Genomic DNA, 24,141 nt, shown 5'->3' with positions numbered 1-24,141 from the left:
TGGTCTGACCCAGTGTGGCCCTGTCAGGGTTCCTTCCCCACTCTGAACTCGAGGGTACAGATGTGGGGACCCGCAGGAAAGACCCCCTCAGCTTATTCTTACCAGCTTAGGTTAAAAACTTCCCCAAGGTACAAACTTTGCCTTGTCCTTGAACCGTACGCGGCCACCACCAAGCGTCTTACACAAAGACCAGGGAAAGAGCCCACTTGGAGACGTCTTCCCCCAAAATATCACCCCAAGTCCTACACCCCCTTTCCTGGGGAAGGCTTGATAAGAATCCTCCCCAATTTGTACAAGTGAACACAGACCCAAACCCTTGGATCTTCAGAACAATGAAAAAGCAAACAGGTTCTTAAAAGAAGAATTTGAATGAAAGAAAAGGTGAAAGAATCACCCCTGTAAAATCAGGATGGTAAATACCTTCCAGGGTAATCAAATTCAAAACATAGAGAATCCTCTAGGCAAAACCTTAAGTTACAAAAAGACACCAAACCAGGAATATTCATTCCCTCCAGCACAGCTTATTTTACCAGCCATTGAACAAAAGGAAATCTAACACATTTCTAGCTAGATTACTTACTAACTAACAGAAGTTCTGAGACTCCATTCCTGAGCTGTTCCAAGCAAAAGATCACACAGACAAGCAGTCCCTTTGTTTCCCTCACTCCCGATTTGAAAGTATCTTGTCTCCTCATTGGTCATTTTGGGTCAGGTGCCAGCAAGGTTGCCTTAGCTTCTTAACCCTTTACAGGTGAAAGTGTTTTGCCTCTGGCCACGAGGGATTTTACAGCACCGGGGACAGAAAGGTGGTTCCCCTTCCCTTTATATTTATGACAGGTCCTTTCTTATGTTATTCTAAAAATACATAAGTGTCACGGCCACATCGTGACTGACAAATAGCTTCCTTTCTCAGTTCCACTGTGTAATTATAAAATAACTCCACTGGGATATAAATATTGCACTTACATTTCAGTGGACAGTACATAGAGCTGCACAAACAAGTCATTGTGTCAGGAAATTTTAGCTCGCGTTGACTTCACTAGTGCTTTATATCTGGCCTGTTGTAAAATGAGGCAAACATCAAGATAAGCTGATGTACCCCCTGGAAGACCTGTGTGTATCCCTGGAGTACACGGACCCCTGGCTGAGAACCACTGATCTCCACTAATGCACAAGGGAATTGGCATCAGTACACATTGGCATCACCTGATCAGCCAGTGTCACATGCAGGGCTGTGAAATCTCCCATCTCCAGGTCCACCAGGATGTCATGGGGCAGCCCCAGCCGATCCCCCAGTGGGCAGGTATTTGCCAACCTGCCGGATAAAACCACAGCCAGATGCTTCCTCGCTGTTCTGCTCACTGCAGCAAACACCCGGGCACCATGTGGGTGGCTCTGCCCCTCTGCCTGCTGTCCGCTCTCCTGGCCACAGGTGAGTCCTGTCCGTCCCCAGGCACAGGGAGCCGGGTGGTGGGGGCGGGATTTCACTTGGGGAACGTGCCGCTGTGGATGGCGGATTCTGGGGTCAGGATGGAATTTGTGGGTAAAACCAGCGAGAGGAAAACCCGGGGCCATGTCCCCCGACTGAATTGGGGAGAGCAGGGATTGGAGCTTGGGACTCCCACAGCCAACGCTAGGAACAGGACAAAGACCCTGTTCCCGAAGAAGAGGGAGATGTTCCTGGGTGTGGCGGCGGATACACAGGACAAGGAATAGCCTGTATTTTCCTTCGCTTCTGGTTAGAAGCAAAACAGTCACAAAAATTATTTACAGATGAAACCAGCGCCCCGAGAGCTGGTGATTCCTGGGAGCCACCTCGCCCCTTTTCCTGGCGTCCCAGGCCAGAAGGGCCCATTCCCAGCATCTATTCTGACCTGCCGCATAGCCCAGGCTGGAGAAGTCCTCCCTACATTGTGCCCGATCACGTGCGTTTGATGAAAGCATCTTCCAGGAGGGCAGCCAGCCTGGCCTGGGGGATGCCGAGGGACAGCGCATCCACCGCATCCCTGGGGAGCTTGTTAACCACCCTCCCCAGCATGTCTAGCTAAATACTTATCTGGCGCCCATCACCATGGCATCTGAACCCCTCATCATCTTTAATGTATTATCCTCACAGCCACCTTGTGGGATGGGCAGGGCTGTCACCCCCATTGAACAGATGGGGGAAACTGAGGCACAGATCCTCAGCAGGACCTAACTCTTTGAAGCTCTGGGCCTAAGTGGTGTGTCCCAGGTCACACAGGGCGGCTGGCAGAGAGGGGCCTGGAGCCCAGGTGTGCTAAGCCCTTGGTGCGCGTGTCCAAACCACAGCCGGCAAACGGTCGGTGCGGAGACCGATGGTGGAAAGTCAGCGCCACCCACCCTTGACCAGTGCGTTTGCCTCCTAGACACCGAGGCAGGTGCTGTGACCAGCGGGGCAGAGCTGTGGCTGAGCAGGGCAGTTGCTCACAGAATTTCTCCTACACTGGTAACAGGATCTGGTGAGGAGGGAAATAAAGCAGGATTTCCATTTTAATTTCTGGTGCCAGCGTCCCCCTTTTCTCGTCCGGTCCCCGAAGGCCTCGGGTTCATGGAGGTGGCCTTGGCTGGGTTGATCTCACTCCCCCTGTTAAAGCCAGTGCCTGGGATCGGTGCTGGCAGGGGCAGGGTGCACCGGCTGGTGTCTGCAGCAGTTTGGGGCACAGAGGGATGCGACAAAGTGGGAATTGAGCTCCTATTTCTACGATGCCATGGAGTGCCTCAGTTTCCCTCTGTGCTTTGCAAGGCTGTGCAGGGCCGCCCCTCCATCCATCCCCGACACACCTGTGATGAAGTGGAAGCGTTCTTAATGTTTCCTCTGAATAGTGTGGGGGTGCCTCAGTTTCCCCTACGCAGTTCTTAAGTTTCTAGGTGGGATAAGGGTGTATGATCCTTGCAGAGCCCGAGAGGGCAGGTGTGTGCAGGGGTCTGGACACAGAGAATGGCCGACACCCTGTTTCCTGGCCACTGATGGCCTGGGCCCTTCCCCCCTGCAAGGTGAGAGCTAAAGGGTTGGAGAACAAAGGAATCCGGTGACCTCCTGGCCCGGGAAAGGGGAAAGCCCAGAGGAGGAGGGGCTGGAGGGAGTTTCAGTTTGGGGCTGGCTGGGGAGTGGAGTGAAGTGCAGATGGGGTTGTCTGGCTCACTGCCCCCCAAAATGGACCCGGCTGAGGGGTCCTGTTCTCTGCACCCACAAGCTCTGTTTTAGACCATGTTCCTGTTGTCTAATAAACCTCTGTTTTACTGGCTGGCTGATAGTCCCGTCTGACTGTGGAGTTGGGGGACAGGACCCTCTGGCTTCCCCAGGACCCCGCCTGGGCGGACTCGCTGTGGGAAGCGCATGGAATGGCAGAGGAGGCTGAATGCTCCGAGGTCAGACCCAGGAAGGTGGAAGCCGGGCGAGCTGTGTGTCCTGCAGACAGGCTGCTCCCAAAGAGGAGACTTCCCCAGAGTCCTGCCTGGCTTCGTAGGGAGCAGGTCCAGAGCATTGCCCGGGGACTCCCTGACAACACCCATCCTTCCGTCCGTCCATCCTCCTACACGTCCACCCTTCCCCCCACACACCCATCCATCCATTCCCCTAAGAGAATGTCTGTCCATCCATCCATCTGCCTTCACGCCTGTCCATCCATCCCCCTACACACCTGTCAAGGTTCCTTCCCCACTCTGAACTCTAGGGTACCGATGTGGGGACCTGCATGGAAACCTCCTAAGCTTACTTTCACCAGCTTAGGTGAAAACTTCCCCAAGGCACAAATTAATTTTGTCCTTTGCCCCTAGATTTCTACTGCCACCACCAAACTTTAACTGGGTTTACTGGGAAACGTAGTTTGGACACGTCTTTCCCCCCAAATCCTCCCAACCCTTGCACCCCACTTCCTGGGGAAGGTTTGGTAAAAATCCTCACCAATTTGCATAGGTGACCACAGACCCAAACCCTTGGATCTTAGAACAATGAAAAAGCATTGAGTTTCCTTACAAGACGACTTTTAATAGAAGTAGAAAAGAATCACCTCTGTAAAATCAGGATGGCAAATACCTTTCAGGGGAATTAGATTCAAAACAGAGAGAATGCCTCTAGGCAAAACCTTAAATTACAAAAAAACACACAGACAGGAATATCCATTCTATTCAGCACAGCTATTTTCTCAGCCATTTAAAGAAATCATAACCTAACACATAACTAGCTAGATTACTTACTAAGTTCTAAGAGTCCATTTCTGTTCTGTCCCCGGCAAAAGCATCACACAGACAGACAAAGACCCTTTGTTTTTCTCCCTCCTCCCAGCTTTTGAAAGCATCTTATCTCCTCATTGGTCATTTTGGTCAGGTGCCAGCGAGGTTACCTTTAGCTTCTTAACCCTTTACAGGTGAGAGGATTTTTCCTCTGGAGAGGAGGGATTATAAAGGAGTTTACCCTTCCCTTACTATTTATGACAACAGGTGAAAGTGTTTTGCCACTGGCCATGGGGGATTTTATAGCACCGGGGACAGAAAGGTGGATCCTCTTCCGTTTATATTTATGACAGGTCCTTTCTTATGTTATTATAAAAAATACATAAGTGTCACGGCCACATTGTGACTGACAAATAGCTTCCTTTCTCAGTTCCCCCGTGTAATTATAAGATAACTCCACTGGGATATAAATATTGCTCTTACAGTTCAGTGGATAGTACATAGAGCTGCACAAACAAGTCATTGTGTCAGGAAATTTTAGCTCGTACTGACTTCACTAGTGCTTTATATCTGGCCTGTTGTAAAACGAGGCAAACATCAAGATAAGCTGATGTACCCCCTGGAAGACCTGTGTGTACCCCTGGAGTACACAGACCCCTGGCTGAGAACCACAGATCTCCACTAACGCACAAGGGAATTGGCCTCAAGACACATTGCATCACCTGATCAGCCAAAGTCACATGCAGGGTTGTGAAATCTCCCATCTCCGGGTCCACCAGGATGTCATGGGGCAGCCCCAGCCGATCCCCCAGGGGGCAGGTATTTGCCATCCTGCCGGATAAAACCACAGCCAGATGCTTCCTCGCTGTTCTGCTCATTACAGCTAACATCCTGGCACCATGTGGGTGGCTCTGCCCCTCTGCCTGCTGTCCGCTCTCCTGGCCACAGGTGAGTCCCGTCCGTCCCCGGGCACAGGGAGCCGGGTGGTGGGGTCGGGAATTCACTTGGGGAACGTGCCGCTGTGGATGGCGGATTCTGGGGTCAGGATGGAATTTGTGGGTAAAACCAGCAAGAGGAAAACCCGGAGCCACGTCCCCCGGCTGACTCGGGGAGAGCAGGGTTTGGAGCCTGGGACTCCCACAGCCCACGCTAGGGGCCTGGCCAGCGGGTCTGAGTCCGTCTGTCCTTCCTTCTTCTCGTTCCTCCTCCATCTCTCGCCCAGGCTTGGGGTCATCCCGATGAGGAGCAGCACCCCCGTCCACATGTCGTCCTGCCTAGAAATGTTCCCCTGCCTGTCAGCGCTGAGATTCCTGCCAGGACTCCTGGGTTCATTCCCCGGCTTTGAAAGGGGAATGGGGGTGCAAAGGGGGGAGGCTGGGAGCCAGGACTTCTGGGCTCATTCCCCAGCTGTAGAAGCGGGCTGGGGTGTAGTGAGTTTGAGCAGAGATGGCTACAAATCAGGACTCCCGGGCTCTGTCCGTGGCTCTGAAAGAGGAGTGGGATCTCGTGGGTTAGAGTGGGCTGGGAGTCAGGAGTGAGGACTTCTCAGCTGTCTTCTTGGTTTTAACCCTGAATTGAACACATCTTTTTTCTACCTCAGTTTCCATATTTCTTTGATAGGGATAATATAACTTTGCAACCATCTAGGGACATAGAAGGGGCGGGGAAGGTGTTCTGAGGTTTAATTGATGTTTCCACATGAAAGCTCTAAAAAAACCAAAGTGGGAAAATCTTCCTTTCTTTCTTTCTTAAAACTACCTTATGCTCACGTAATGAATTTAAAGGCCCCCATGCTCTGGAGAGGAAAGAGTTCATGCTCCTGGGATCGCTGGCTGGAGACGAACAGCCATCAATCCAAAGGCTTAACAAGCGTCAATTGTATTCTGAAAAAAGAGAATTGGCAGGATCAGCGATGAAAAGTGGGCTGAAGTCGAGTGTGGCTGAGCTGATGTAACTCTGAGAGGCAGAGGCCTGGAGCAGAGAGTGACGGCGGGGTGTGTGTGTGTGTGAGAAAGGTTCACCACAAAGCCAGGCAGAAACCCCTCTTCAGAACAGCCGAATTCTTGTTTTTCTGTCTACACAGACGTTTGGGGTTTGTTCGCAGGCACAAGCTGCACCCCAGATAGCCACGTCAGCAGGTGAAAATGAATTCTAGCCACAGACACTCAGGCAGCAAACAGACTTGTCTGTGGTTTTGAGTAAGATACAAATGACCAGCTAGCAAGATGCCTTTCCCCATCTGGAGAGTTAAATGGAACTGGGCAGAACTGCTGCAAAAGCAGGTGGCATTTCTCCAAGATCTGCCTGCCCACACGTTCAGTGAGGAGGCATTGGTGGTAACAACTCCCACAGCGCCACCTCTTGGTTCCTGGTGGTATTTCGCCCACGGGCACTGCCTGAGGAGGGGTGGGGAGCCGGGGTTTGTACTGAGAAGGGATTTTTTCCAACCTCCAGGGAGCGCTCTGCAATGCGAGGTGTGTGAGTCTAAAGAGCAATCGTGCTCCGGCTCCCTGCAGCCCTGTGCCCCCTCGGAAGGGACCTGCATCACCGTCGTGGCAGAGTTCAGACTGGGTGAGTGAAAGAAGATTTCTACTAAGTATAGACACCATTGTCCTCCTGAAGCCAGGGGTCGAACCCAGGATTCCTGGCTCCCAGCCCCTCCCCCTACTCTAACCAATAGGCTCCGCTCTTCTCCAGGAGCAGGGACTGCTCAGTCTGGAAAGATAATGTCATAGACAGGGGACGGGATGAGATGGGGAATTGCAGTGGGTGGCTGTTGGGCCTGGATCAGAAAGAAGACAGGATTTTATCCGGGTGAGGGGGAAGATGAGATTAGTTGGGCGTGGGGTGGATGGAACAGAAGGGGAGGATGGAGCAGCTGGGGGTCCATTTTGGAGTTCAGAGGTGATGCTCTGTTTCTCTTCCACAGAGGGATCCTCCTTGTCCTACACGGCTAAATCGTGCCTGGAGCCCAAGAACTGTGAGCCTGGCCCCTTCTCGCTGACCTACGCGTACAATGTCACCGTGTGGGCGAACATCGCCTGCTGTGACACTGACGGCTGCAACGCTGAGGCCATCCCAGGTGTGTGTCTGCTGCAAACCTAGAGCCCTGCTCTGCCCACACCTGCCTGGAGAGAACCCAGGAGTCCTGGCTCCCAGCCCCCCTGCTCTAACCACTAGACCCCACTCCCTTCCCTGAGGTGGGATCGAGCCCAGCGTGTAGTGACTCCCCACCCCTGGCTGACTGTGTGTGTCTGATTGTTCTCAGTGCCAACTGTGAGCTCCGTCCCCAACGGCCGGCAGTGCCCGTCATGCTTCAACCTGTGGGGAGGAAACTGTCAGGACAACAAGCCCTTGGCCTGCACCGGAGCCGAGGACCATTGTGTTGAGGAATCTGGGATATTAACACTGGGTAAGTCCTCCAGATGTGGGAGGGGTCTAAACACAGAGCACGAGGTGGAGCCCAGGTGTCCTGGCTTAGTCCCAGGCCCCCTTGCTCTGACCCACTAGACTCCACTCCCCTGGCAGAGTTGCAGAGAGAACCCAGGAGTCCTACTTGCCGAGATGCCAAAGGAGCACTCAAGGAGGATAAAACCACTGCGGGGAAACTAAATGAATTCTGTGCATCGGTCTTCACGGCTGAGGCTGGGAGGGAGATTCCCAAACCGGAACCATTCTGTTTTCATGACAAATCTGAGGAACTGTCCCAGATTGAGGAGTCATTACAGGAGGTTTTGCAACAAATTGATAAATTAAACAGTAATAAGTCACCAGGTCCAGATGGGTTTCGCCCAAGAGATCGGAAGGAACTCACTTATTGTGGTTTGTAACTTAGCATTTAAATCAGCTTCTGTCCCAACTGGCTGGAGGACGGCTAATGACACGCCAATTTTTAAAAAGGGCTCCAGAGGTGATCCTTTCAACTACAGGCCAATAAGTCTGACTTCAGTACAGGGCAAGCTCATTGAAACTACAGGAAAGAAGAGAATTGTCAGCCACATAGATGAACATAATTTGTTGTGGAAGGATCAACATGGTTTCGGTAAAGGGAAATCACGCCTCACCAATCTACTAGAATTCTCTGAGGGGGTCAACAAGCGTGTGAACAAGGGGAATCCAGTGGATACAGTGTACTTAGATTTTGAGAAAGCCTTTGAAAAGGTCCCTCACCAAAGGCTCTTCAGAAACGTGAGCTGTCATGGGATAAAATCCTCTCATGGCTCAGTAACTTGTTAAAAGATAGGGAAAAAAGGGTAGGAAGAAATGGTCAGTTTTCAGAACGGAGAGAGGTAAAAAGTGGGAGTCCCCCAGGGATCTGCACTGGGCCCAGTCCTATTCATAGAATCATAGAATATCAGGATTGGAAGGGACCCCAGAAGGTCATCTAGTCCAACCCCCTTCTTGAAGCAGGACCAATTCCCAGTTAAATCATCCCAGCCAGGGCTTTGTCAAGCCTGACCTTAAAAACCTCTAAGGAAGGAGATTCTACCACCTCCCTAGGTAACGCATTCCAGTGTTTCACCACCCTCTTAGTGAAAAAGTTTTTCCTAATATCCAATCTAAACCTCCCCCACTGCAACTTGAGACCATTACTCCTCGTTCTGTCATCTGCTACCATTGAGAACAGTCTAGAGCCATCCTCTTTGGAACCCCCTTTCAGGTAGTTGAAAGCAGCTGTCAAATTCCCCCTCATTCTTCTCTTCTGCAGGCTAAACAATCCCAGCTCCCTCAGCCTCTCCTCATAAGTCATGTGTTCCAGACCCCAAATAATTTTTGTTGCCCTTCGCTGGACTCTCTCCAATTTATCCACATCCTTCTTGTAGTGTGGGGCCCAAAACTGGACACAGTACTCCAGATGAGACCTCACCAATGTCGAATAGAGGGGAACGATCACGTCCCTCGATCTGCTCGCTATGCCCCTACTTATACATCCCAAAATGCCATTGGCCTTCTTGGCAACAAGGGCACACTGCTGACTCATATCCAGCTTCTCATCCACTGTTACCCCTAGGTCCTTTTCCGCAGAACTGCTGCCTAGCCATTCGGTCCGTAGTCTGTAGCTGTGCATTGGGTTCCTCCGTCCTAAGTGCAGGACCCTGCACTTATCCTTATTGAACCTCATCAGATTTCTTTTGGCCCAATCCTCCAATTTGTCTAGGTCCCTCTGCATCCTATCCCTCCCCTCCAGCGTATCTACCACTCCTCCCAGTTTAGTATCATCCGCAAATTTGCTGAGAGTGCAATCCACACCATCCTCCAGATCATTTATGAAGATATTGAACAAAACCGGCCCCAGGACCAACCCCTGGGGCACTCCACTTGATACCGGCTGCCAACTAGACATGGAGCCATAGATCACTACCCGTTGAGCCCGACAATCTAGCCAACTTTCTACCCACCTTATAGTGCATTCATCCAGCCCATACTTCCTTAACTTGCTGACAAGAATACTGTGGGAGACCGTGTCAAAAGCTTTGCTAAAGTCAAGAAACAATACATCCACTGTATTCAGAAAAGATTCAGAAAAGGGTCATAAAATTATTAGGGGGATGGAACAGCTCCGTGAGGAGAGATTCATAAGAGTGGGACTTTTCAGCTTGGAAAAGAGACGGACAAGGGTGGATAGGAGAGAGGTCTAGAAAATCATGAGTGGTGTGGAGAAAGTAGATAAGGAAGTGTTATTTACTCCTTCTCATAACACAAGAACTAGGGGCCACCAAATGAAATTAAGAGGCAGTAGGTTTAAAAAAACAAAGGGAAGTGTTTTTTCACATAATGCACCATCAACCTGTGGAACTCCTTGCCAGAGGAATGTGCAAATTCCAAAAGTAAACTGGGTTCAAAAAAGAGCTAGATAAATTCATGGAGGATAGGGCCATCAATGGCTATTAGCCAGGCTGGGTAGGGATGGTGTCCTTAGCCTCTGTTTGCCAGAAGCTGTGAATGGATGACAGGGGATGGAACACTTGATGTTTGATTACCTGTTCTGTTCATTCCCTCTGGGCACCTGGCATTGGCCACTGTCGGAAGACAGGATACTGGGTTAGATGGACCTTTGGTCTGACCCAGTGTGGCCCTGTCAGGGTTCCTTCCCCACTCTGAACTCGAGGGTACAGATGTGGGGACCCGCAGGAAAGACCCCCTCAGCTTATTCTTACCAGCTTAGGTTAAAAACTTCCCCAAGGTACAAACTTTGCCTTGTCCTTGAACCGTACGCTGCCACCACCAAGCGTCTTACACAAAGACCAGGGAAAGAGCCCACTTGGATATGTCTTCCCCCAAAATATCACCCCAAGTCCTGGGGAAGGCTTGATAAGAATCCTCCCCAATTTGTACAAGTGAACACAAGACCCAAACCCTTGGATCTTCAGAACAATGAAAAAGCAAACAGGTTCTTAAAAGAAGAATTTGAATGAAAGAAAAGGTGAAAGAATCACCCCTGTAAAATCAGGATGGTAAATACCTTCCAGGGTAATCAAATTGGGTGCATTGGGTTCTTCCATCCTGAGTGCAGGACCCTGCACTTATCCTTATTGAACCTCATCAGATTTCTTTTGGTACAATCCTCCAATTTGTCCAGGTCCCTCTGTATCCTATCCCTGCCCTCCAGCGTATCTACCATTCCTCCCAGTTTAGTATCATCAGCAAATTTGCTGAGAGTGCAATCCACACCATCCTCCAGATCATTTATGAAGATATTGAACAAAACCGGCCCCAGGGGCACTCCACTTGACACCGGCTGCCAACTAGACATGGAGCCATTGATCACTACCCTTTGAGCCCGACAATCTAGCCAACTTTCTACCCACCTTATATTGCATTCATCCAGCCCTTACTTCTTTAACTTGCTGACAAGAATACTGTGGGAGACCGTGCCAAAAGCTTTGCTAAAGTCAAGAAACAATACATCCACTGCTTTCCCTTCATCCACAGAACCAGTAATCGCATCATAGAAGGCGATTAGATTAGTCAGGCATGACCTTCCCTTGGTGAATCCGTGCTGACTGTTCCTGATGACTTTCCTCTCATGTAAGTGTTTCAGGATTGATTCTTTGAGGACCTGCTCCATGATTTTTCTGGGGACTGAGGTGAGGCTGACTAGCCTGTAGTTCCCAGGATCCTCCTTCTTCCCTTTTTTAAAGATTGGCGCTACATTAGCCTTTTTCCAGTCATCCGGGACTTCCCCGGTTCGCCACGAGTTTTCAAAGATAATGGCCAATGGCTCTGCAATCACAGCCGCCAATTCCTTCAGCACTCTCGGATGCAACTCGTCCGGCCCCATGGACTTGTAGAAGGCCAGCTTTTCTAAATAGTCCCTAACCACCTCTTTCTTCACAAAGGGCTGGCCATCTACTCCCCATGCTGTGATGCCCAGCGCAGCAGTCTGGGAGCTGACCTTGTTCGTGAAGACAGAGGCAAAAAAAGCATTGAGTACATTAGCTTTTTCCACATCCGCTGTCACTAGGTTGCCTCCCTCATTCATTAAGGGGCCCTCACTTTCCTTGGCTTTCTTCTTGTTGCCAACATACCTGAAGAAACCCTTCTTGTTACTCTTGACATCTCTTGCTAGCTGCAGCTCCAGGTGCGATTTGGCCCTCCTGATTTCATTCCTACATGCCCGAGCAATATTTTTATACTCTTCCCTGGTCATATGTCCAACCTTCCACTTCTTGTAAGCTTCTTTTTTATGTTTAAGATCTGCTAGGATTTCACCGTTAAGCCAAGCTGGTCGCCTGCCATACTTACTATTCTTTCGACACATCGGGATGGTTTGTCCCTGTAACTCAACAGGGATTCCTTGAAATACAGCCAGCTCTCCTGGACTCCTTTCCCCTTCATGTTAGTCCCCCAGGGGATCCTACCTGTTGCGGTTCAGTGATGAGACAGAACACAGCTTTATGCAAGCAAACAGGCTGGTCAGCGGAGATGGGCTGTTCTGCCCCCCCGCCTTCCACCTTCTCCTTTTATTATATTTCTCCCCCTAAGCATTACACACTGCTACACAAAGGAATGTATGACGTTGATTCATATGCTTAGTTACCATCCTCTATCTACTACAATCCTGGTTCTCAGGCCTTGAGCCCAGGCTCAAGAAACCTCCCACAGTTGCTGTCCAAGCAATCAAGTTCTCAGGGTTCATATCTAGCCCTTGTCCTTGGATAGAGCAATGTGTGCATTGCTCCTAGGAAACAGTCAGGGTGTGCCCCGCCTGCTTCCAGGTGGAATAGCTAGACATTAACCCTTCACCTACCCATCCGTTCCCTGAGGGAGTCGAAGTCTGCTTTCCTGAAGTCCAGGGTCCGTATCCTGCTGCTTACCTTTCTTCCCTATGTCAGGATCCTGAACTCAACCAACTCATGGTCACTACCCCCCAGATTCCCATCCACTTTTGCTTCCCCTACTAATTCTTCCCTGTTTGTGAGCAGCAGGTCAAGAAAAGAGCCCCCCCTAGTTGGCTCCTCTAGCACTTGCACCAGGAAATTGTCTCTTACGCTTTCCAAAAACTTCCTGGATTGTCTATGCACCGCTGTATTGCTCTCCCAGCAGATATCAGAAAAATTAAAGTCACCCATGAGAACCAGGGAGTGCGATTTAGTAGCTTCTGTGAGCTGCCGGAAGAAAGCCTCATCTACCTCATCCCCCTGGTCTGGTGGTCTATAGCAGACTCCCACCACTACATCACTCTTGTTTCTCACACTTCTAAACTTAATCCAGAGACACTCAGGTTTTTCTGTAGTTTCGTACCGGAGTTCTGAGCAGTCATACTGCTCCCTTCCATACAGTGCTACTCCCCCACCTTTTCTACCCTGCCTGTCCTTCCTGAACAGCTTTTAACCATCCATGACAGTACTCCAGTCATGTGAGTTATCCCACCAAGGTTCTGTTATTCCAATCACGTCATAGTTCCTTGAAATCGCCAGGACCTCCAGTTCTCCCTGCTTGTTTCCAAGGCTTTGTGCATTTGTATATAAGCACTTGAGATAACCTGCTGATCGCCCCTCATTCTCAGTGTGAGGCAGGAGCCCTCCCCTCACAGACATTCCTGCCTGTGCTTCCTCCCGGTATCCCACTTTCCCACTTACCTCAGGGCTTTGGTCTCCTTCTCCCGGTGAACCTAGTTTAAAGCCCTCCTCACTAGGTTAGCCAGGCTGCTCACAAAGATACTCTTCCCTCTCTTCGTAAGGTGGAGCCCGTCTCTGCCCAGCACTCCTCCTTCATGGAACACCATCCCATGGTCAAAGAATCCAAAGCCTTCTCTACGACACCACCTGCGTAGCCATTCGTTGACTTCCACGATTCGACGGTCCCGAACCAGGCCTTTTCCTTCCACGGGGAGGATGGACGAGAACACCACTTGCGCCTCAAACTCCTTTATCCTTCTTCCCAGAGCCACGTAGTCCGCAGTGATCTGCTCAAGGTCATTCTTGGCAGTATCGTTGGTGCCCACATGGAGAAGCAGGAAGGGGTAGCGATCCGAGGCCTTGATGAGTCTCAGCAGTCTCTCCGTCACATCGTGAATCTTAGCCCCCAGCAAGCAATTCTTTTCTCAGCCAATTAAAGAAATCATAATCTAACATATACCTAGCTAGATTACTTACTAAAAGTACGAAGACTCCATTCCTTTTCTATCCCCGGTAAAAGCAGCATACAGACAGAGCCAGACCCTTTGTTTTTCTCCCTCCTCCCAGCTTTTGAAAATATCTTGTCTCCTCATTGGTCGTTTTGGTCAGCTGCCAGTGAGGTTACCTTTAGCTTCTTAACCCTTTACAGGTGAGAGGATTTTTCCTCTGGCCAGGAGGGATTTTAAAGGGGTTTACCCTTCCCTTTATATTTATGACACGCCCCCCAAATCTCAGCTAGGGTGAAACGCTCCCTTCTTATTTCTTCCTGGAGCTTTAGGAAAAACAGAGTTAATAAGACACATGCACCTCTAAATATACTACCAAGTACATAAAGACTAACAATCTTTTCCACATCTCAAGGACGATTTTAACCAGTTGATTGTGGGAAACTTTCACGGGAGAGTGCATCAGCCACTTTGTGAGAAGCTCCTGAGATGTGTTGGATGTCGAAATCAAAATCTTGGAGAGCTAAACTCCACCGAAGAAGTATTTTGTTATTTCCCGTAGCGGTATGAAGCCACTGTATTGCAGCATGGTCGGTTTGCAGGTGGAAACGCCGTCCCCAAAAGTATGGGCGTAGCTTTTCCAGGACGTAGACAATGGCGAAACATTCTTTTCCACTGACTGACCAGTTGTTTTCCCTTTCAGACAGTTTTTTGCTGAGAAACACTACAGGGTGGAATTCTTGATCCGGTCCTTTCTGCATTAAAACTGCTCCCACACCACGCTCGGACGCATCTGTGGTTACTAGGAACGGTTTGTCAAAGTCTGGGGCCCTTAGTACAGGGTCAGACATGAGTGTCGCTTTAAGCTGGTTGAAGGCCTCCTGACACTTTTTGGTCCACTGAACGGCATTTGGCAGTTTCTTTTTGGTTAGGTCTCTCAGTGGGGTGGCGATTTGGCTCTATTGCGGTACAAATCGTCTGTAATAACCAGCCAAACCTAAGAAGGATTCAACCTGTTTCTTTGACTTTGGGACAGACCATTTTTGGATAGCATGCACTTTGGCTTGTAGGGGGCTGATAGTTCCTTGACCCACCTGGTGCCCAAGGTATGTCACACTGTTTAGGCCTCTTTGACACTTCTTAGCCTTAACAGTTAGTCCTGCCTCCCTTATGCGCTCAAGGACTTTTTGTAGATGTTCCAGGTGTTCTGCCCAGGAATCTGAAAATATGGCCACGTCATCAAGGTAGGCGACTGCATATTCTCCTAATCCCGCTAGGAGACCATCTACAAGTCTTTGGAAGGTGGTGGGTGCATTCCACAGCCCGAAAGGGAGGACATTAAATTCATACAGCCCGAGATGTGTAATGAAAGCTGACCTTTCCTTGGACCTTTCTGGAACTGTTCCCTTGATTCTGAAGACATCAGTTCCTCCTTGGATTGTGGACCTATGCTTGGTCCTTCTGGAAGCAATGTAGGGGATGGGGCTGTTTCCGTTGACTGTGAACCGCTCTCCGCTGGGAGACTATGTTAGGGTTCAGGCTCTGGCTGAGCCTCTTGTGTAGGGTTATGGGCTGCTGCTGGTTCAGGTTCGGTGGGGCCCTCTGGTGTTGAGGTTGCAAGTACTGGATTCAGTGCTGGCAATGGGTCTGGTGCTGGTTGTTCCTCTGGTTCCGGTTCTGGGACTGGTTCCATCTGGGTCTCTGGGACTGGATCCACTAGTGCTGTTGCAGACATTGGCCTGGGGTCCGGCTCCATCACCTCTGACCGGGTCCTGAGAGAAGTTTCCGGAACAGAGCTAGGCCTCATGGCTTGTTTAGAGTGGCTGCGGGTGACCATTCCCACCCTCTTGGCCCATGATTGGAGTTCACTAAGGAAGTCCTACAGCCAAATTGCCTGTCCAGTACCAGGGCTGGTCAGGAACTTGGACTTTTGCAGTCGATGATGATTATCCCATCCCCATGCTCTTGGGGGAAGACTTGGCCAATCATGTGTATTTCTCTATTTCCTCAGGAACACCCTCTAAGAATTTTTCCATTTGCATTAGGAAGGGCAAATTTACTGGAGATTCTACACTTGCTCCTGATATCCAGGCACCCCAGTGTTTCACAATGTGGTAGGCATGTCTGGTAAATGACCGTCTGGTTTCCACCTTAGCGCTCTGAACCTCCGACAAGAATGCTTGGGTGTTATTCCCATTCTGACTCTCGCCTTGGATTTAAACAGTTCATACTTGTTCATGTGTTCTTTAGGCATTTCTGCCACCACCTCAGCTCAGAGTCCACTGAGCTGTGGCCTCAGCTCTACCATGTATTGGTCTGTAGAGATGCTGTACCCAAGGCAGGCCTTTTTGAAGTTTTCTAAGAAGGCCTCGGTATCATAGCCTGCCTTGTAGGTGGGGAACTTTCTGGGATGGGAAGTGCTACCTGGAGAAGGATTGCTAGGGTTTGTTGGTATATTCTGCTGAGTCTTTACCTTCTCCATCTCCAGTTCATGCTTCCTCTCTTTCTCCTTCTCCTCCTCCACATGCTGCCTCTCTTTTTCCTTCTCCTCCTCCACATGCTTCCTTGCCTCCATTTCCCTCCTGTGGGCAACCTCCTGTACCTCCTTCTCCAGCCGCATGAGTTCTATCTGTCTTTCATGTTCCTTTTGTTTTTCCCTCAGCCTGAAATCTGGCTAATTCCAGCGTTTCTTGAGCCATGGATTCTGTCATCCTAACCTCTCTGTTTTTAACTAACTTTACTCCTGAGGTTTGGAAATAAACAAACAAAACTTGGCTGTAAAATTTTGCTGTGCTGGAATAGGATACCTATTCTCTGATAGTGATTGTCAGCCTACAGAAAAAGACAATTCCCTTTGTCTCTGCTCTGGCCCCAAATCAAAGCAAAAAACCTCCAACTACTTGGAAACCTGCTTATCAGCAGCCCCAAAGGAAAAAATATTTCATGTTCAAATCTGTGCTCCTTGTAAAAAGAAATCAAAATCCTACCCCTCCCCCGCCACCATGTCAAGGTTGCTTCCCCACTCTGAACTCTAGGGTACAGATGTGGGGACCTGCATGAAAACCTCCTAAGCTTACTTTCACCAGCTTAGGTTAAAACTTCCCCAAGGTACAAATTAATTTTGTCCTTTGCCCCTAGATTTCTACTGCCACCACCAAACTTTAACTGGGTTTACTGGGAAACGTAGTTTGGACACGCCTTTCCCCCCAAATCCTCCCAACCCTTGCACCCCACTTCCTGGGGAAGGTTTGGTTCAAATCCTCACCAATTTGCATAGGTGACCACAGACCCAAACCCTTGGATCTTAGAACGATGAAAAAGCATTGAGTTTCCTTACAAGACGACTTTTAATAGAAGTAGAAAAGAATCACCTCTGTAAAATCAGGATGGCAAATACCTTACAGGCGAATTAGATTCAAAACAGAGAGAATCCCTCTAGGCAAAACCTTAAGTTACAAAAAGACACACAGACAGGAATATCCATTCTATTCAGCACAGCTATTTTCTCAGCCATTAAAAGAAATCATAGCCTAACACATACCTAGCTAGATTACTAACTATGTTCTAAGAGTCCATTCCTGTTCTGTCCCCGGCAAAAGCATCACACAGACAGACACAGACCCTTTGTTTTTCTCCCTCCTCCCAGCTTTTGAAAGTATCTTATCTCCTCATTGGTCATTTTGGTCAGGTGCCAGCGAGGTTACCTTTAGCTTCTTAACCCTTTACAGGTGAGAGGATTTTTCCTCTGGAGAGGAGGGATTATAAAGGAGTTTACCCTTCCCTTTATATTTATGACAACAGGTGAAAGTGTTTTGCCACGGGGCAAGGGGGATTTTATAGCTCTGGGGACAGAAAGGTGGTTCCCCTTCCATTTATATTTATGACAGGTCCTTTCTTATGTTATTCTAAAAATACATAAGTGTCACGGCCACATTGTGACTGACAAATAACTTCCTTTCTCAGTTCCACCGTGTAATTATAAGATAACTCCACTGGAATATAAATATTGTTCGTACAGTTCAGTGGATAGTACATAGAGCTGCACAAACAAGCCATTGTGTCAGGAAATTTTAGCTCGTATTGACTTCACTAGTGCTTTATATCTGGCCTGTTGTAAAATGAGGCAAATATCAAGATAAGCTGATGTACCCCCTGAAGACCTGTGTGTACCCCTGGAGTACACGGACCCCTGGCTGAGAACCACAGATCTCCACTAACGCACAAGGGAATTGGCCTCAAGACACATTGCATCATAGATTCATAGATTCATAGATATTTAGGTCAGAAGGGACCATTATGATCATCTAGTCTGACCTCCTGCACAATGCAGGCCACAGAATTTCACCCACCACTCCAAAAAAAGACCTCACACCTATATCTGTGCTATTGAAGTCCTCAAATTGTAGTTTGAAGACCTCAAGGAGCAGAGAATCCTCCAGCAAGTGACCCGTGCCCCATGCTACAGAGGAAGGCGAAAAACCTCCAGGGCCTTCCAATCTGCCCTGGAGGAAAATTCCTTCCCGACCCCAAATATGGCGATCAGCTAAACCCTGAGCATATGGGCAAGATTCATCAGCCAGATACTACAGAAAATTCTTTCCCGGGTAACTTGGATCTTACCCCATCTAAAAACCCATCACAGGCCATTGGGCCTATTTACCATGAATATTTAATTACCAAAACCATGTTATCCCATCATACCATCTCCTCCATAAACTTATCGAGTTTAATCTTAAAGCAAGATAGATCTTTTGCCCCCACTACTTCCCTCGGAAGGCTATTCCAAAACTTCACTCCTCTGATGGTTAGAAACCTTCGTCTAATTTCTAATCTAAATTTCGTAGTGGCCAGTTTATATCCATTTGTTCTTGTGTCCACATTGGTACTGAGTTTAAATAATTCCTCTCCCTCTCTGGTATTTATCCCTCTGATATATTTATAGAGAGCAATCATATCTCCCCTCAACCTTCTTTTAGTTAGGCTAAACAAGCCAAGCTCCCTGAGTCTCCTTTCATAAGACAAGTTTTCCATTCCTCGGATCATCCTAGTAGCCCTTCTCTGTACCTGTTCCAGTTTGAATTCATCCTTCTTAAACATGGGAGACCAGAACTGCACACAGTATTCCAGGTGAGGTCTCACCAGTGCCTTATATAACGGTACTAAAACCTCCTTATCCCTACTGGAAATACCTCTCCTGATGCATCCCAAGACGACATTAGCTTTTTTCACAGCCATATCACATTGGCAGCTCATAGTCATCCTATGATCAACCAATACTCCAAGGTCCTTTTCCTCCTCCGTTACTTCTAGTTGATGCGTCCCTAGCTTATAACTAAAATTCTTGTTATTAATCCCTAAATGCATGACCTTACACTTCTCACTATTAAATTTCATCCTATTCCTATTACTCCAGTTTACAAGGTCATCCAGATCCTCCTGTAGGGTATCCCTGTCCTTCTCTAAATTACCAATACCTCCCAGCTTTGTATCATCTGCAAACTTTATTAGCACACTCCCACTTTTTGTGCCCAGGTCAGTAATAAAAAGATTAAATAAGATTGGTCCCAAAACTGATCCTTGAGGAACTCCACTGGTAACCTCCCTCCAACTTGACAGTTCACCTTTCAGTAGGACCCGTTGTAGTCTCCCCTTTAACCAATTCCCTATCCACCTTTCAATTTTCCTATTGATGCCCATCTTATCCAATTTAACTAATAATTCCCCATGTGGCACAGTATCAAACGCCTTACTAAAATCTAAGTAAATTAGATCCACTGCGTTTCCTTTATCTAAAAAATCTGTTACTCTCTCAAAGAAGGAGATCAGGTTGGTTTGGCACGATCTACCTTTTGTAAAACCATGTTGTATTTTGTCCCATTTACCATTGACTTCAATGTCCTTAACTACCTTCTCCTTCAAAATTTTTTCCAAGACCTTGCATACTACAGATGTCAAACTAACAGGCCTATAATTACTTGGATCACTTTTTTTCCCTTTCTTAAAAATAGGAACTATGTTAGCAATTCTCCAATCATACGGTACAACCCCTGAGTTTACAGATTCATTAAAAATTCTTGCTAATGGGCTTGCAATTTCTTGTGCCAATTCTTTTAATATTCTTGGATGAAGATTATCTGGGCCCCCCGATTTAGTCCCATTAAGCTGTTTGAGTTTCGCTTCTACCTCAGATATGGTGATGTCTACCTCCATATCCTCATTCCCATTTATCATGCTACCATTATCCCTAAGATCCTCTTTAGTCTTATTAAAGACTGAGGCAAAGTATTTGTTTAGATATTGGGCCATGCCTAGATTATCCTTGACCTCCACTCCATCCTCAGTTTTTAGCGGTCCCACTTCTTCTTTCTTTGTTTTCTTCCTATTTATATGACTATAGAACCTTTTATTATTGGTTTTCATTCCCTTTGCAAGGTCCAACTCTACTTGACTTTTAGCCTGTCTCACTTTATCCCTACATATTCTGACCTCAATAAGGTAGCTTTCCTTACTGATCCCTCCCTTCTTCCACTCCCTATATGCTTTCTGCTTTTTCTTAATTACCTCTCTAAGATGCTTGCTCATCCAGCTTGGTCTACAACTCCTGCCAATGAATTTTTTCCCCTTTCTTGGGATGCAGGCTTCCGATAGCTTCTGCAGCTTTAATTTAAAATAATCCCAGGCCTCCTCTACCTTTAAACCCATAAATTCTTCAGTCCAATCCACTTCCCTAACTAATTTCCTTAATTTTTGAAAGTCAGCCCTTTTGAAATCAAAAACCCTAGTTGCAGATTTATTTTTGTTAATCCTTCCATTCAATTTGAACTGAATTAGCTCATGATCACTTGAGCCAAGATTATCCCCTACAACCATTTCCTCTATGAGATCCTCATTACTCGCCAAGACCAAATCTAAAATGGCATCCCCTCTAGTCGGTTCAGCAACTACTTGCTGAAGGAATCCATCAGCTATCGCATCTAGGAAAATCTGAGCCCTATTATTATTACTAGCACTCGTCCTCCAGTCTATATCTGGGAAGTTAAAGTCTCCCATGATCACGCAGTTTCCATTAGTATTTACTTTATTAAAAACATTAAAAAGGGCTCTATCCATATCCAAATTAGATCCCGGTGGTCTATAGCACACCCCAAGCACTATCCCAGGGGAGGCTCTAATAGTTTTCTTCCCCAATTTAATTATTGCCCAGACAGACTCAGTCATATCCATTTCATCGCTTCTTATTTCTTTACATTCTATCTCATCATTGATATACAGTGCTACTCCACCACCTTTACCTTTATTTCGGTCTTTCCTAAACAGCACATGCCCTTCAATACCTGTAGCCCAGTCATGACGACTATTCCACCAGGTCTCTGTTATACCTAGAATATCTGGTTTCACTTCCTGCACCAGTAACTCTAGTTCCTCCATTTTGTTACCTAGGCTCCTTGCATTAGTGTACAAACATCTTAATTTTTGCTGTTTGGCCTCACTCACATTCTGTACCCTATGAGGCACGGTTATTTTACTACCAGTATAACCTATTAGACTTGTATCTACACTGCCCTTCCTCCTACCTACAGCTGTATCCACCTGATCAGCCAATGTGACATGCAGGGTTGTGAAATCTCCCGTCTCCGGGTCCACCAGGATGTCATGGGGCAGCCCCAGCCGATCCCCCAGGGGGCAGGTGAAGGGTTCATGTAGCGTTCATGCACCTGGAAACAGTCAGGGCACACCCTGACTGTTGTGTAGGAGCAATGCACACATTGCTCTGTTCTATCCAAGGACATGGACCATGAAAACATGGACCATCTGGGAAGTCAAAATAAGGACATCAGCCGTGGGAAGCTTCCTCGGCCGAAGCTCAAGGCCTGAGAATGAAGATTGTAGTAGATAGAGGCTAGTAAATAGGAATATTAATCAAAGTCATATTATTTCCTTTGTTGATGCCTTTTGCGGTTGGTTGGGGTATGTGATGCGCAGGGGGGAGAGAAATAAAAGAGGTGGAAAAGCTGACAGGGGTGATCCCATCAGCAGACCAGCCTGCTTGCTTGCCTAAAGCCGTGTCCTGTCTTGTATTGAACCGCCACAGGCAGGTATTTGCCAACCTGCCTGAGAAAACCACAGCCAGATGCTTCCTCGCTGTTCTGCTCACTGCAGCTAACATCCAGGCACCATGTGGGTGGCTCTGCCCCTCTGCCTGCTGTCCGCTCTCCTGGCCATAGGTGAGTCCCGTCCGTCCCCGGGCACAGGGAGCCGGGTGGTGGGGTCAGGAATTTACTTGGGGAACGTGCTGCTGTCGATGGTGGATTCTGGGGTCAGGATGGAATTTGTGGGTAAAACCAGCGAGAGGAAAACCCGGAGTCACGTTCCCCCGGCTGACTCGGGGAGAGCAGGGATTGGAGTCTGGGACTCCCACAGCCCACGCTAGGGGCCTGGCCAGTGGGTCTGAGTCCGTCTGTCCTTCCTTCTTCTCGTTCCTCCTCCAGCTCTCGCCCGAGCTTGGGGTCATCCCGATGAGGAGCAGCTCCCCCGTCCACATGTCGTCCTGCCTAGAAATGTTCCCCTGCCTGTCAGCGCTGAGATTCCTGCCAGGAATCCAGGGTTCATTCCCCGGGTTTGAAAGGGGAATGGGGGTGCAACGGGTGGGGGCTGGGAGCCAGGACTTCTGGGCTCATTCCCCTGCTGTAGAAGTGGGCTGGGGTGTAGTGAGTTTGAGCAGAGATGGCTGCAAATCAGGACTCCCGGGTTCTGTCCGTGGCTCTGAAAGAGGAGTGGGATCTCGTGGGTTAGAGTGGGCTGGGAGTCAGGAGTGAGGACTTCTCGGCTGTCTTCTTGGTTCTAACCCTGAATTGAACACATCTTTTTTCTACCTCAGTTTCCATATTTCTTTGATAGGGATAATATAACTTTGCAACCATCTAGGGGCATAGAAGGGCAGGGGAAGGTGTTCTGAGGTTTAATTGATGTTTCCACATGAAAGCTCTAAAAAAACCAAAGTGGGAAAATCTTCCTTTCTTTCTTTCTTTTTTTCTTTCTTAAAACTACCTTACGCTCACGTCATGAATTTAAAGTCCCCCACGCTCTGGAGAGGAAAGAGTTGATGCTCCTGGGATCGCTGGCTGGAGGTGCACAGACATCTATCCAAAGGTTTAACAAGCATCAATCGTATTCTGAAGAAGAGAATTGGCAGGATCAGCGATGAAAAGTGGGCTGAAGTCGAGTGTGGCTGAGATGACGTAACTCTGAGAGGCAGAGGCCTGGAGCAGAGAGTGATGGCGGGGTGTGTGTGTGTGTGTGTGTGTGTGTGTGTGAAAGGTTCACTGCAAAGCCAGGCAGAAACACCTCTTCAGAGCAGCCGAAGTCTTGTTTTTCTGTCTACACAGACGTGTGGGGTTTGTTCACAGGCACAAGCTGCACCCCAGATATCTACGTCAGCAACTGAAAATGTATTCTAGCCACAGACACTCAGGCAGCAAACTGACTTGTCTGCGGTTTTGAGTAAGATACAAATGACCAGCTAGCAAGATGCCTTTCCCCATCCGGAGAGTTAAATGGAACTGGGCAGAACTGCTGCAAAAGCAGGTGGAATTTCTCCAAGATCTGCTTGCCCACACGTTCAGTGAGGAGGCATTGGTGGTAACAACTCCCACAGTTGGTTGCTGGTGGTATTTCGCCCACGGGCACTGCCTGGGGAGGGTTGGGGAGCCGCGGTTTGTACTGAGAATGAATTTTTCCAACCTCCAGGGAGCGCTCTGCAATGCGAGGTGTGTGCGTCCAGAGAGCAATCGTGCTCCGGCCCCCTGCAGCCCTGCGCCCCCTCGGAAGGGACCTGCGTCACCGTCGTGGCAGAGATGAGGCTGGGTGAGTGAAAGAAGATTTCTACTAAGTGTAGACACCATTGTCCTCCTGAAGCCAGGGGTCGAACCCAGGAGTCCTGGCTCCCAGCCCCTCCCCCTACTCTAACCAATAGTCTCCGCTCCTCTCCAGGAGCAGGGACTGCTCAGTCTGGAAAGGTAATGTCATAGACGGGGGATGGGATGAGATGGGGATTTGCATTGGGTGGCTGTGGGGCCTGGATCAGACAGAAGAGAGGATTTTATCAGTGGTGGGGAGATGAGATTAGTTGGGGGTGGGGTGGATGGAACAAAAGGGGAGGATGGAGCACCTGGGGGTCCATTGAGGAGCTCAGAGGTGATCATAGAATCATAGAATATCAGGGTTGGAAGGGACCCCAGAAGGTCATCTAGTCCAACCCCCTGCTCGAAGCAGGACCAATTCCCAGTGAAATCATCCCAGCCAGGGCTTTGTCAAGCCTGACCTTAAAAACCTCTAAGGAAGGAGATTCTACCACCTCCCTAGGTAACGCATTCCAGTGT

The 24,141-nt window shown here is 48.6% G+C and overlaps 1 protein-coding gene across 1 annotated transcript; it reads left to right on the top strand.

Annotated features, from left to right (window-relative positions):
- Nucleotides 1-1,338: 1,338 nt before the first annotated feature.
- Nucleotides 1,339-22,193, top strand: LOC311512489 (phospholipase A2 inhibitor and Ly6/PLAUR domain-containing protein-like; the record flags this gene model as incomplete). The annotated part of the gene is made up of 5 exons (XM_084613700.1): nucleotides 1,339-1,432; nucleotides 6,649-6,765; nucleotides 7,124-7,276; nucleotides 7,463-7,606; nucleotides 21,988-22,193. 5 exons carry the CDS (start codon nucleotides 1,339-1,341, stop codon nucleotides 22,191-22,193), a joined length of 714 nt encoding a protein of 237 aa, XP_084469826.1.
- Nucleotides 22,194-24,141: the final 1,948 nt, after the last annotated feature.

Source organism: Lepidochelys olivacea (genome assembly GCF_965140295.1).
Source record: "Lepidochelys olivacea isolate rLepOli2 genome assembly, chromosome: 24".
NCBI lineage: Eukaryota > Metazoa > Chordata > Testudines > Cheloniidae > Lepidochelys > Lepidochelys olivacea.
The sequence above is the reverse complement of the archived record's forward strand: the minus strand, read 5'-3'. Positions and strand labels throughout refer to the sequence as shown.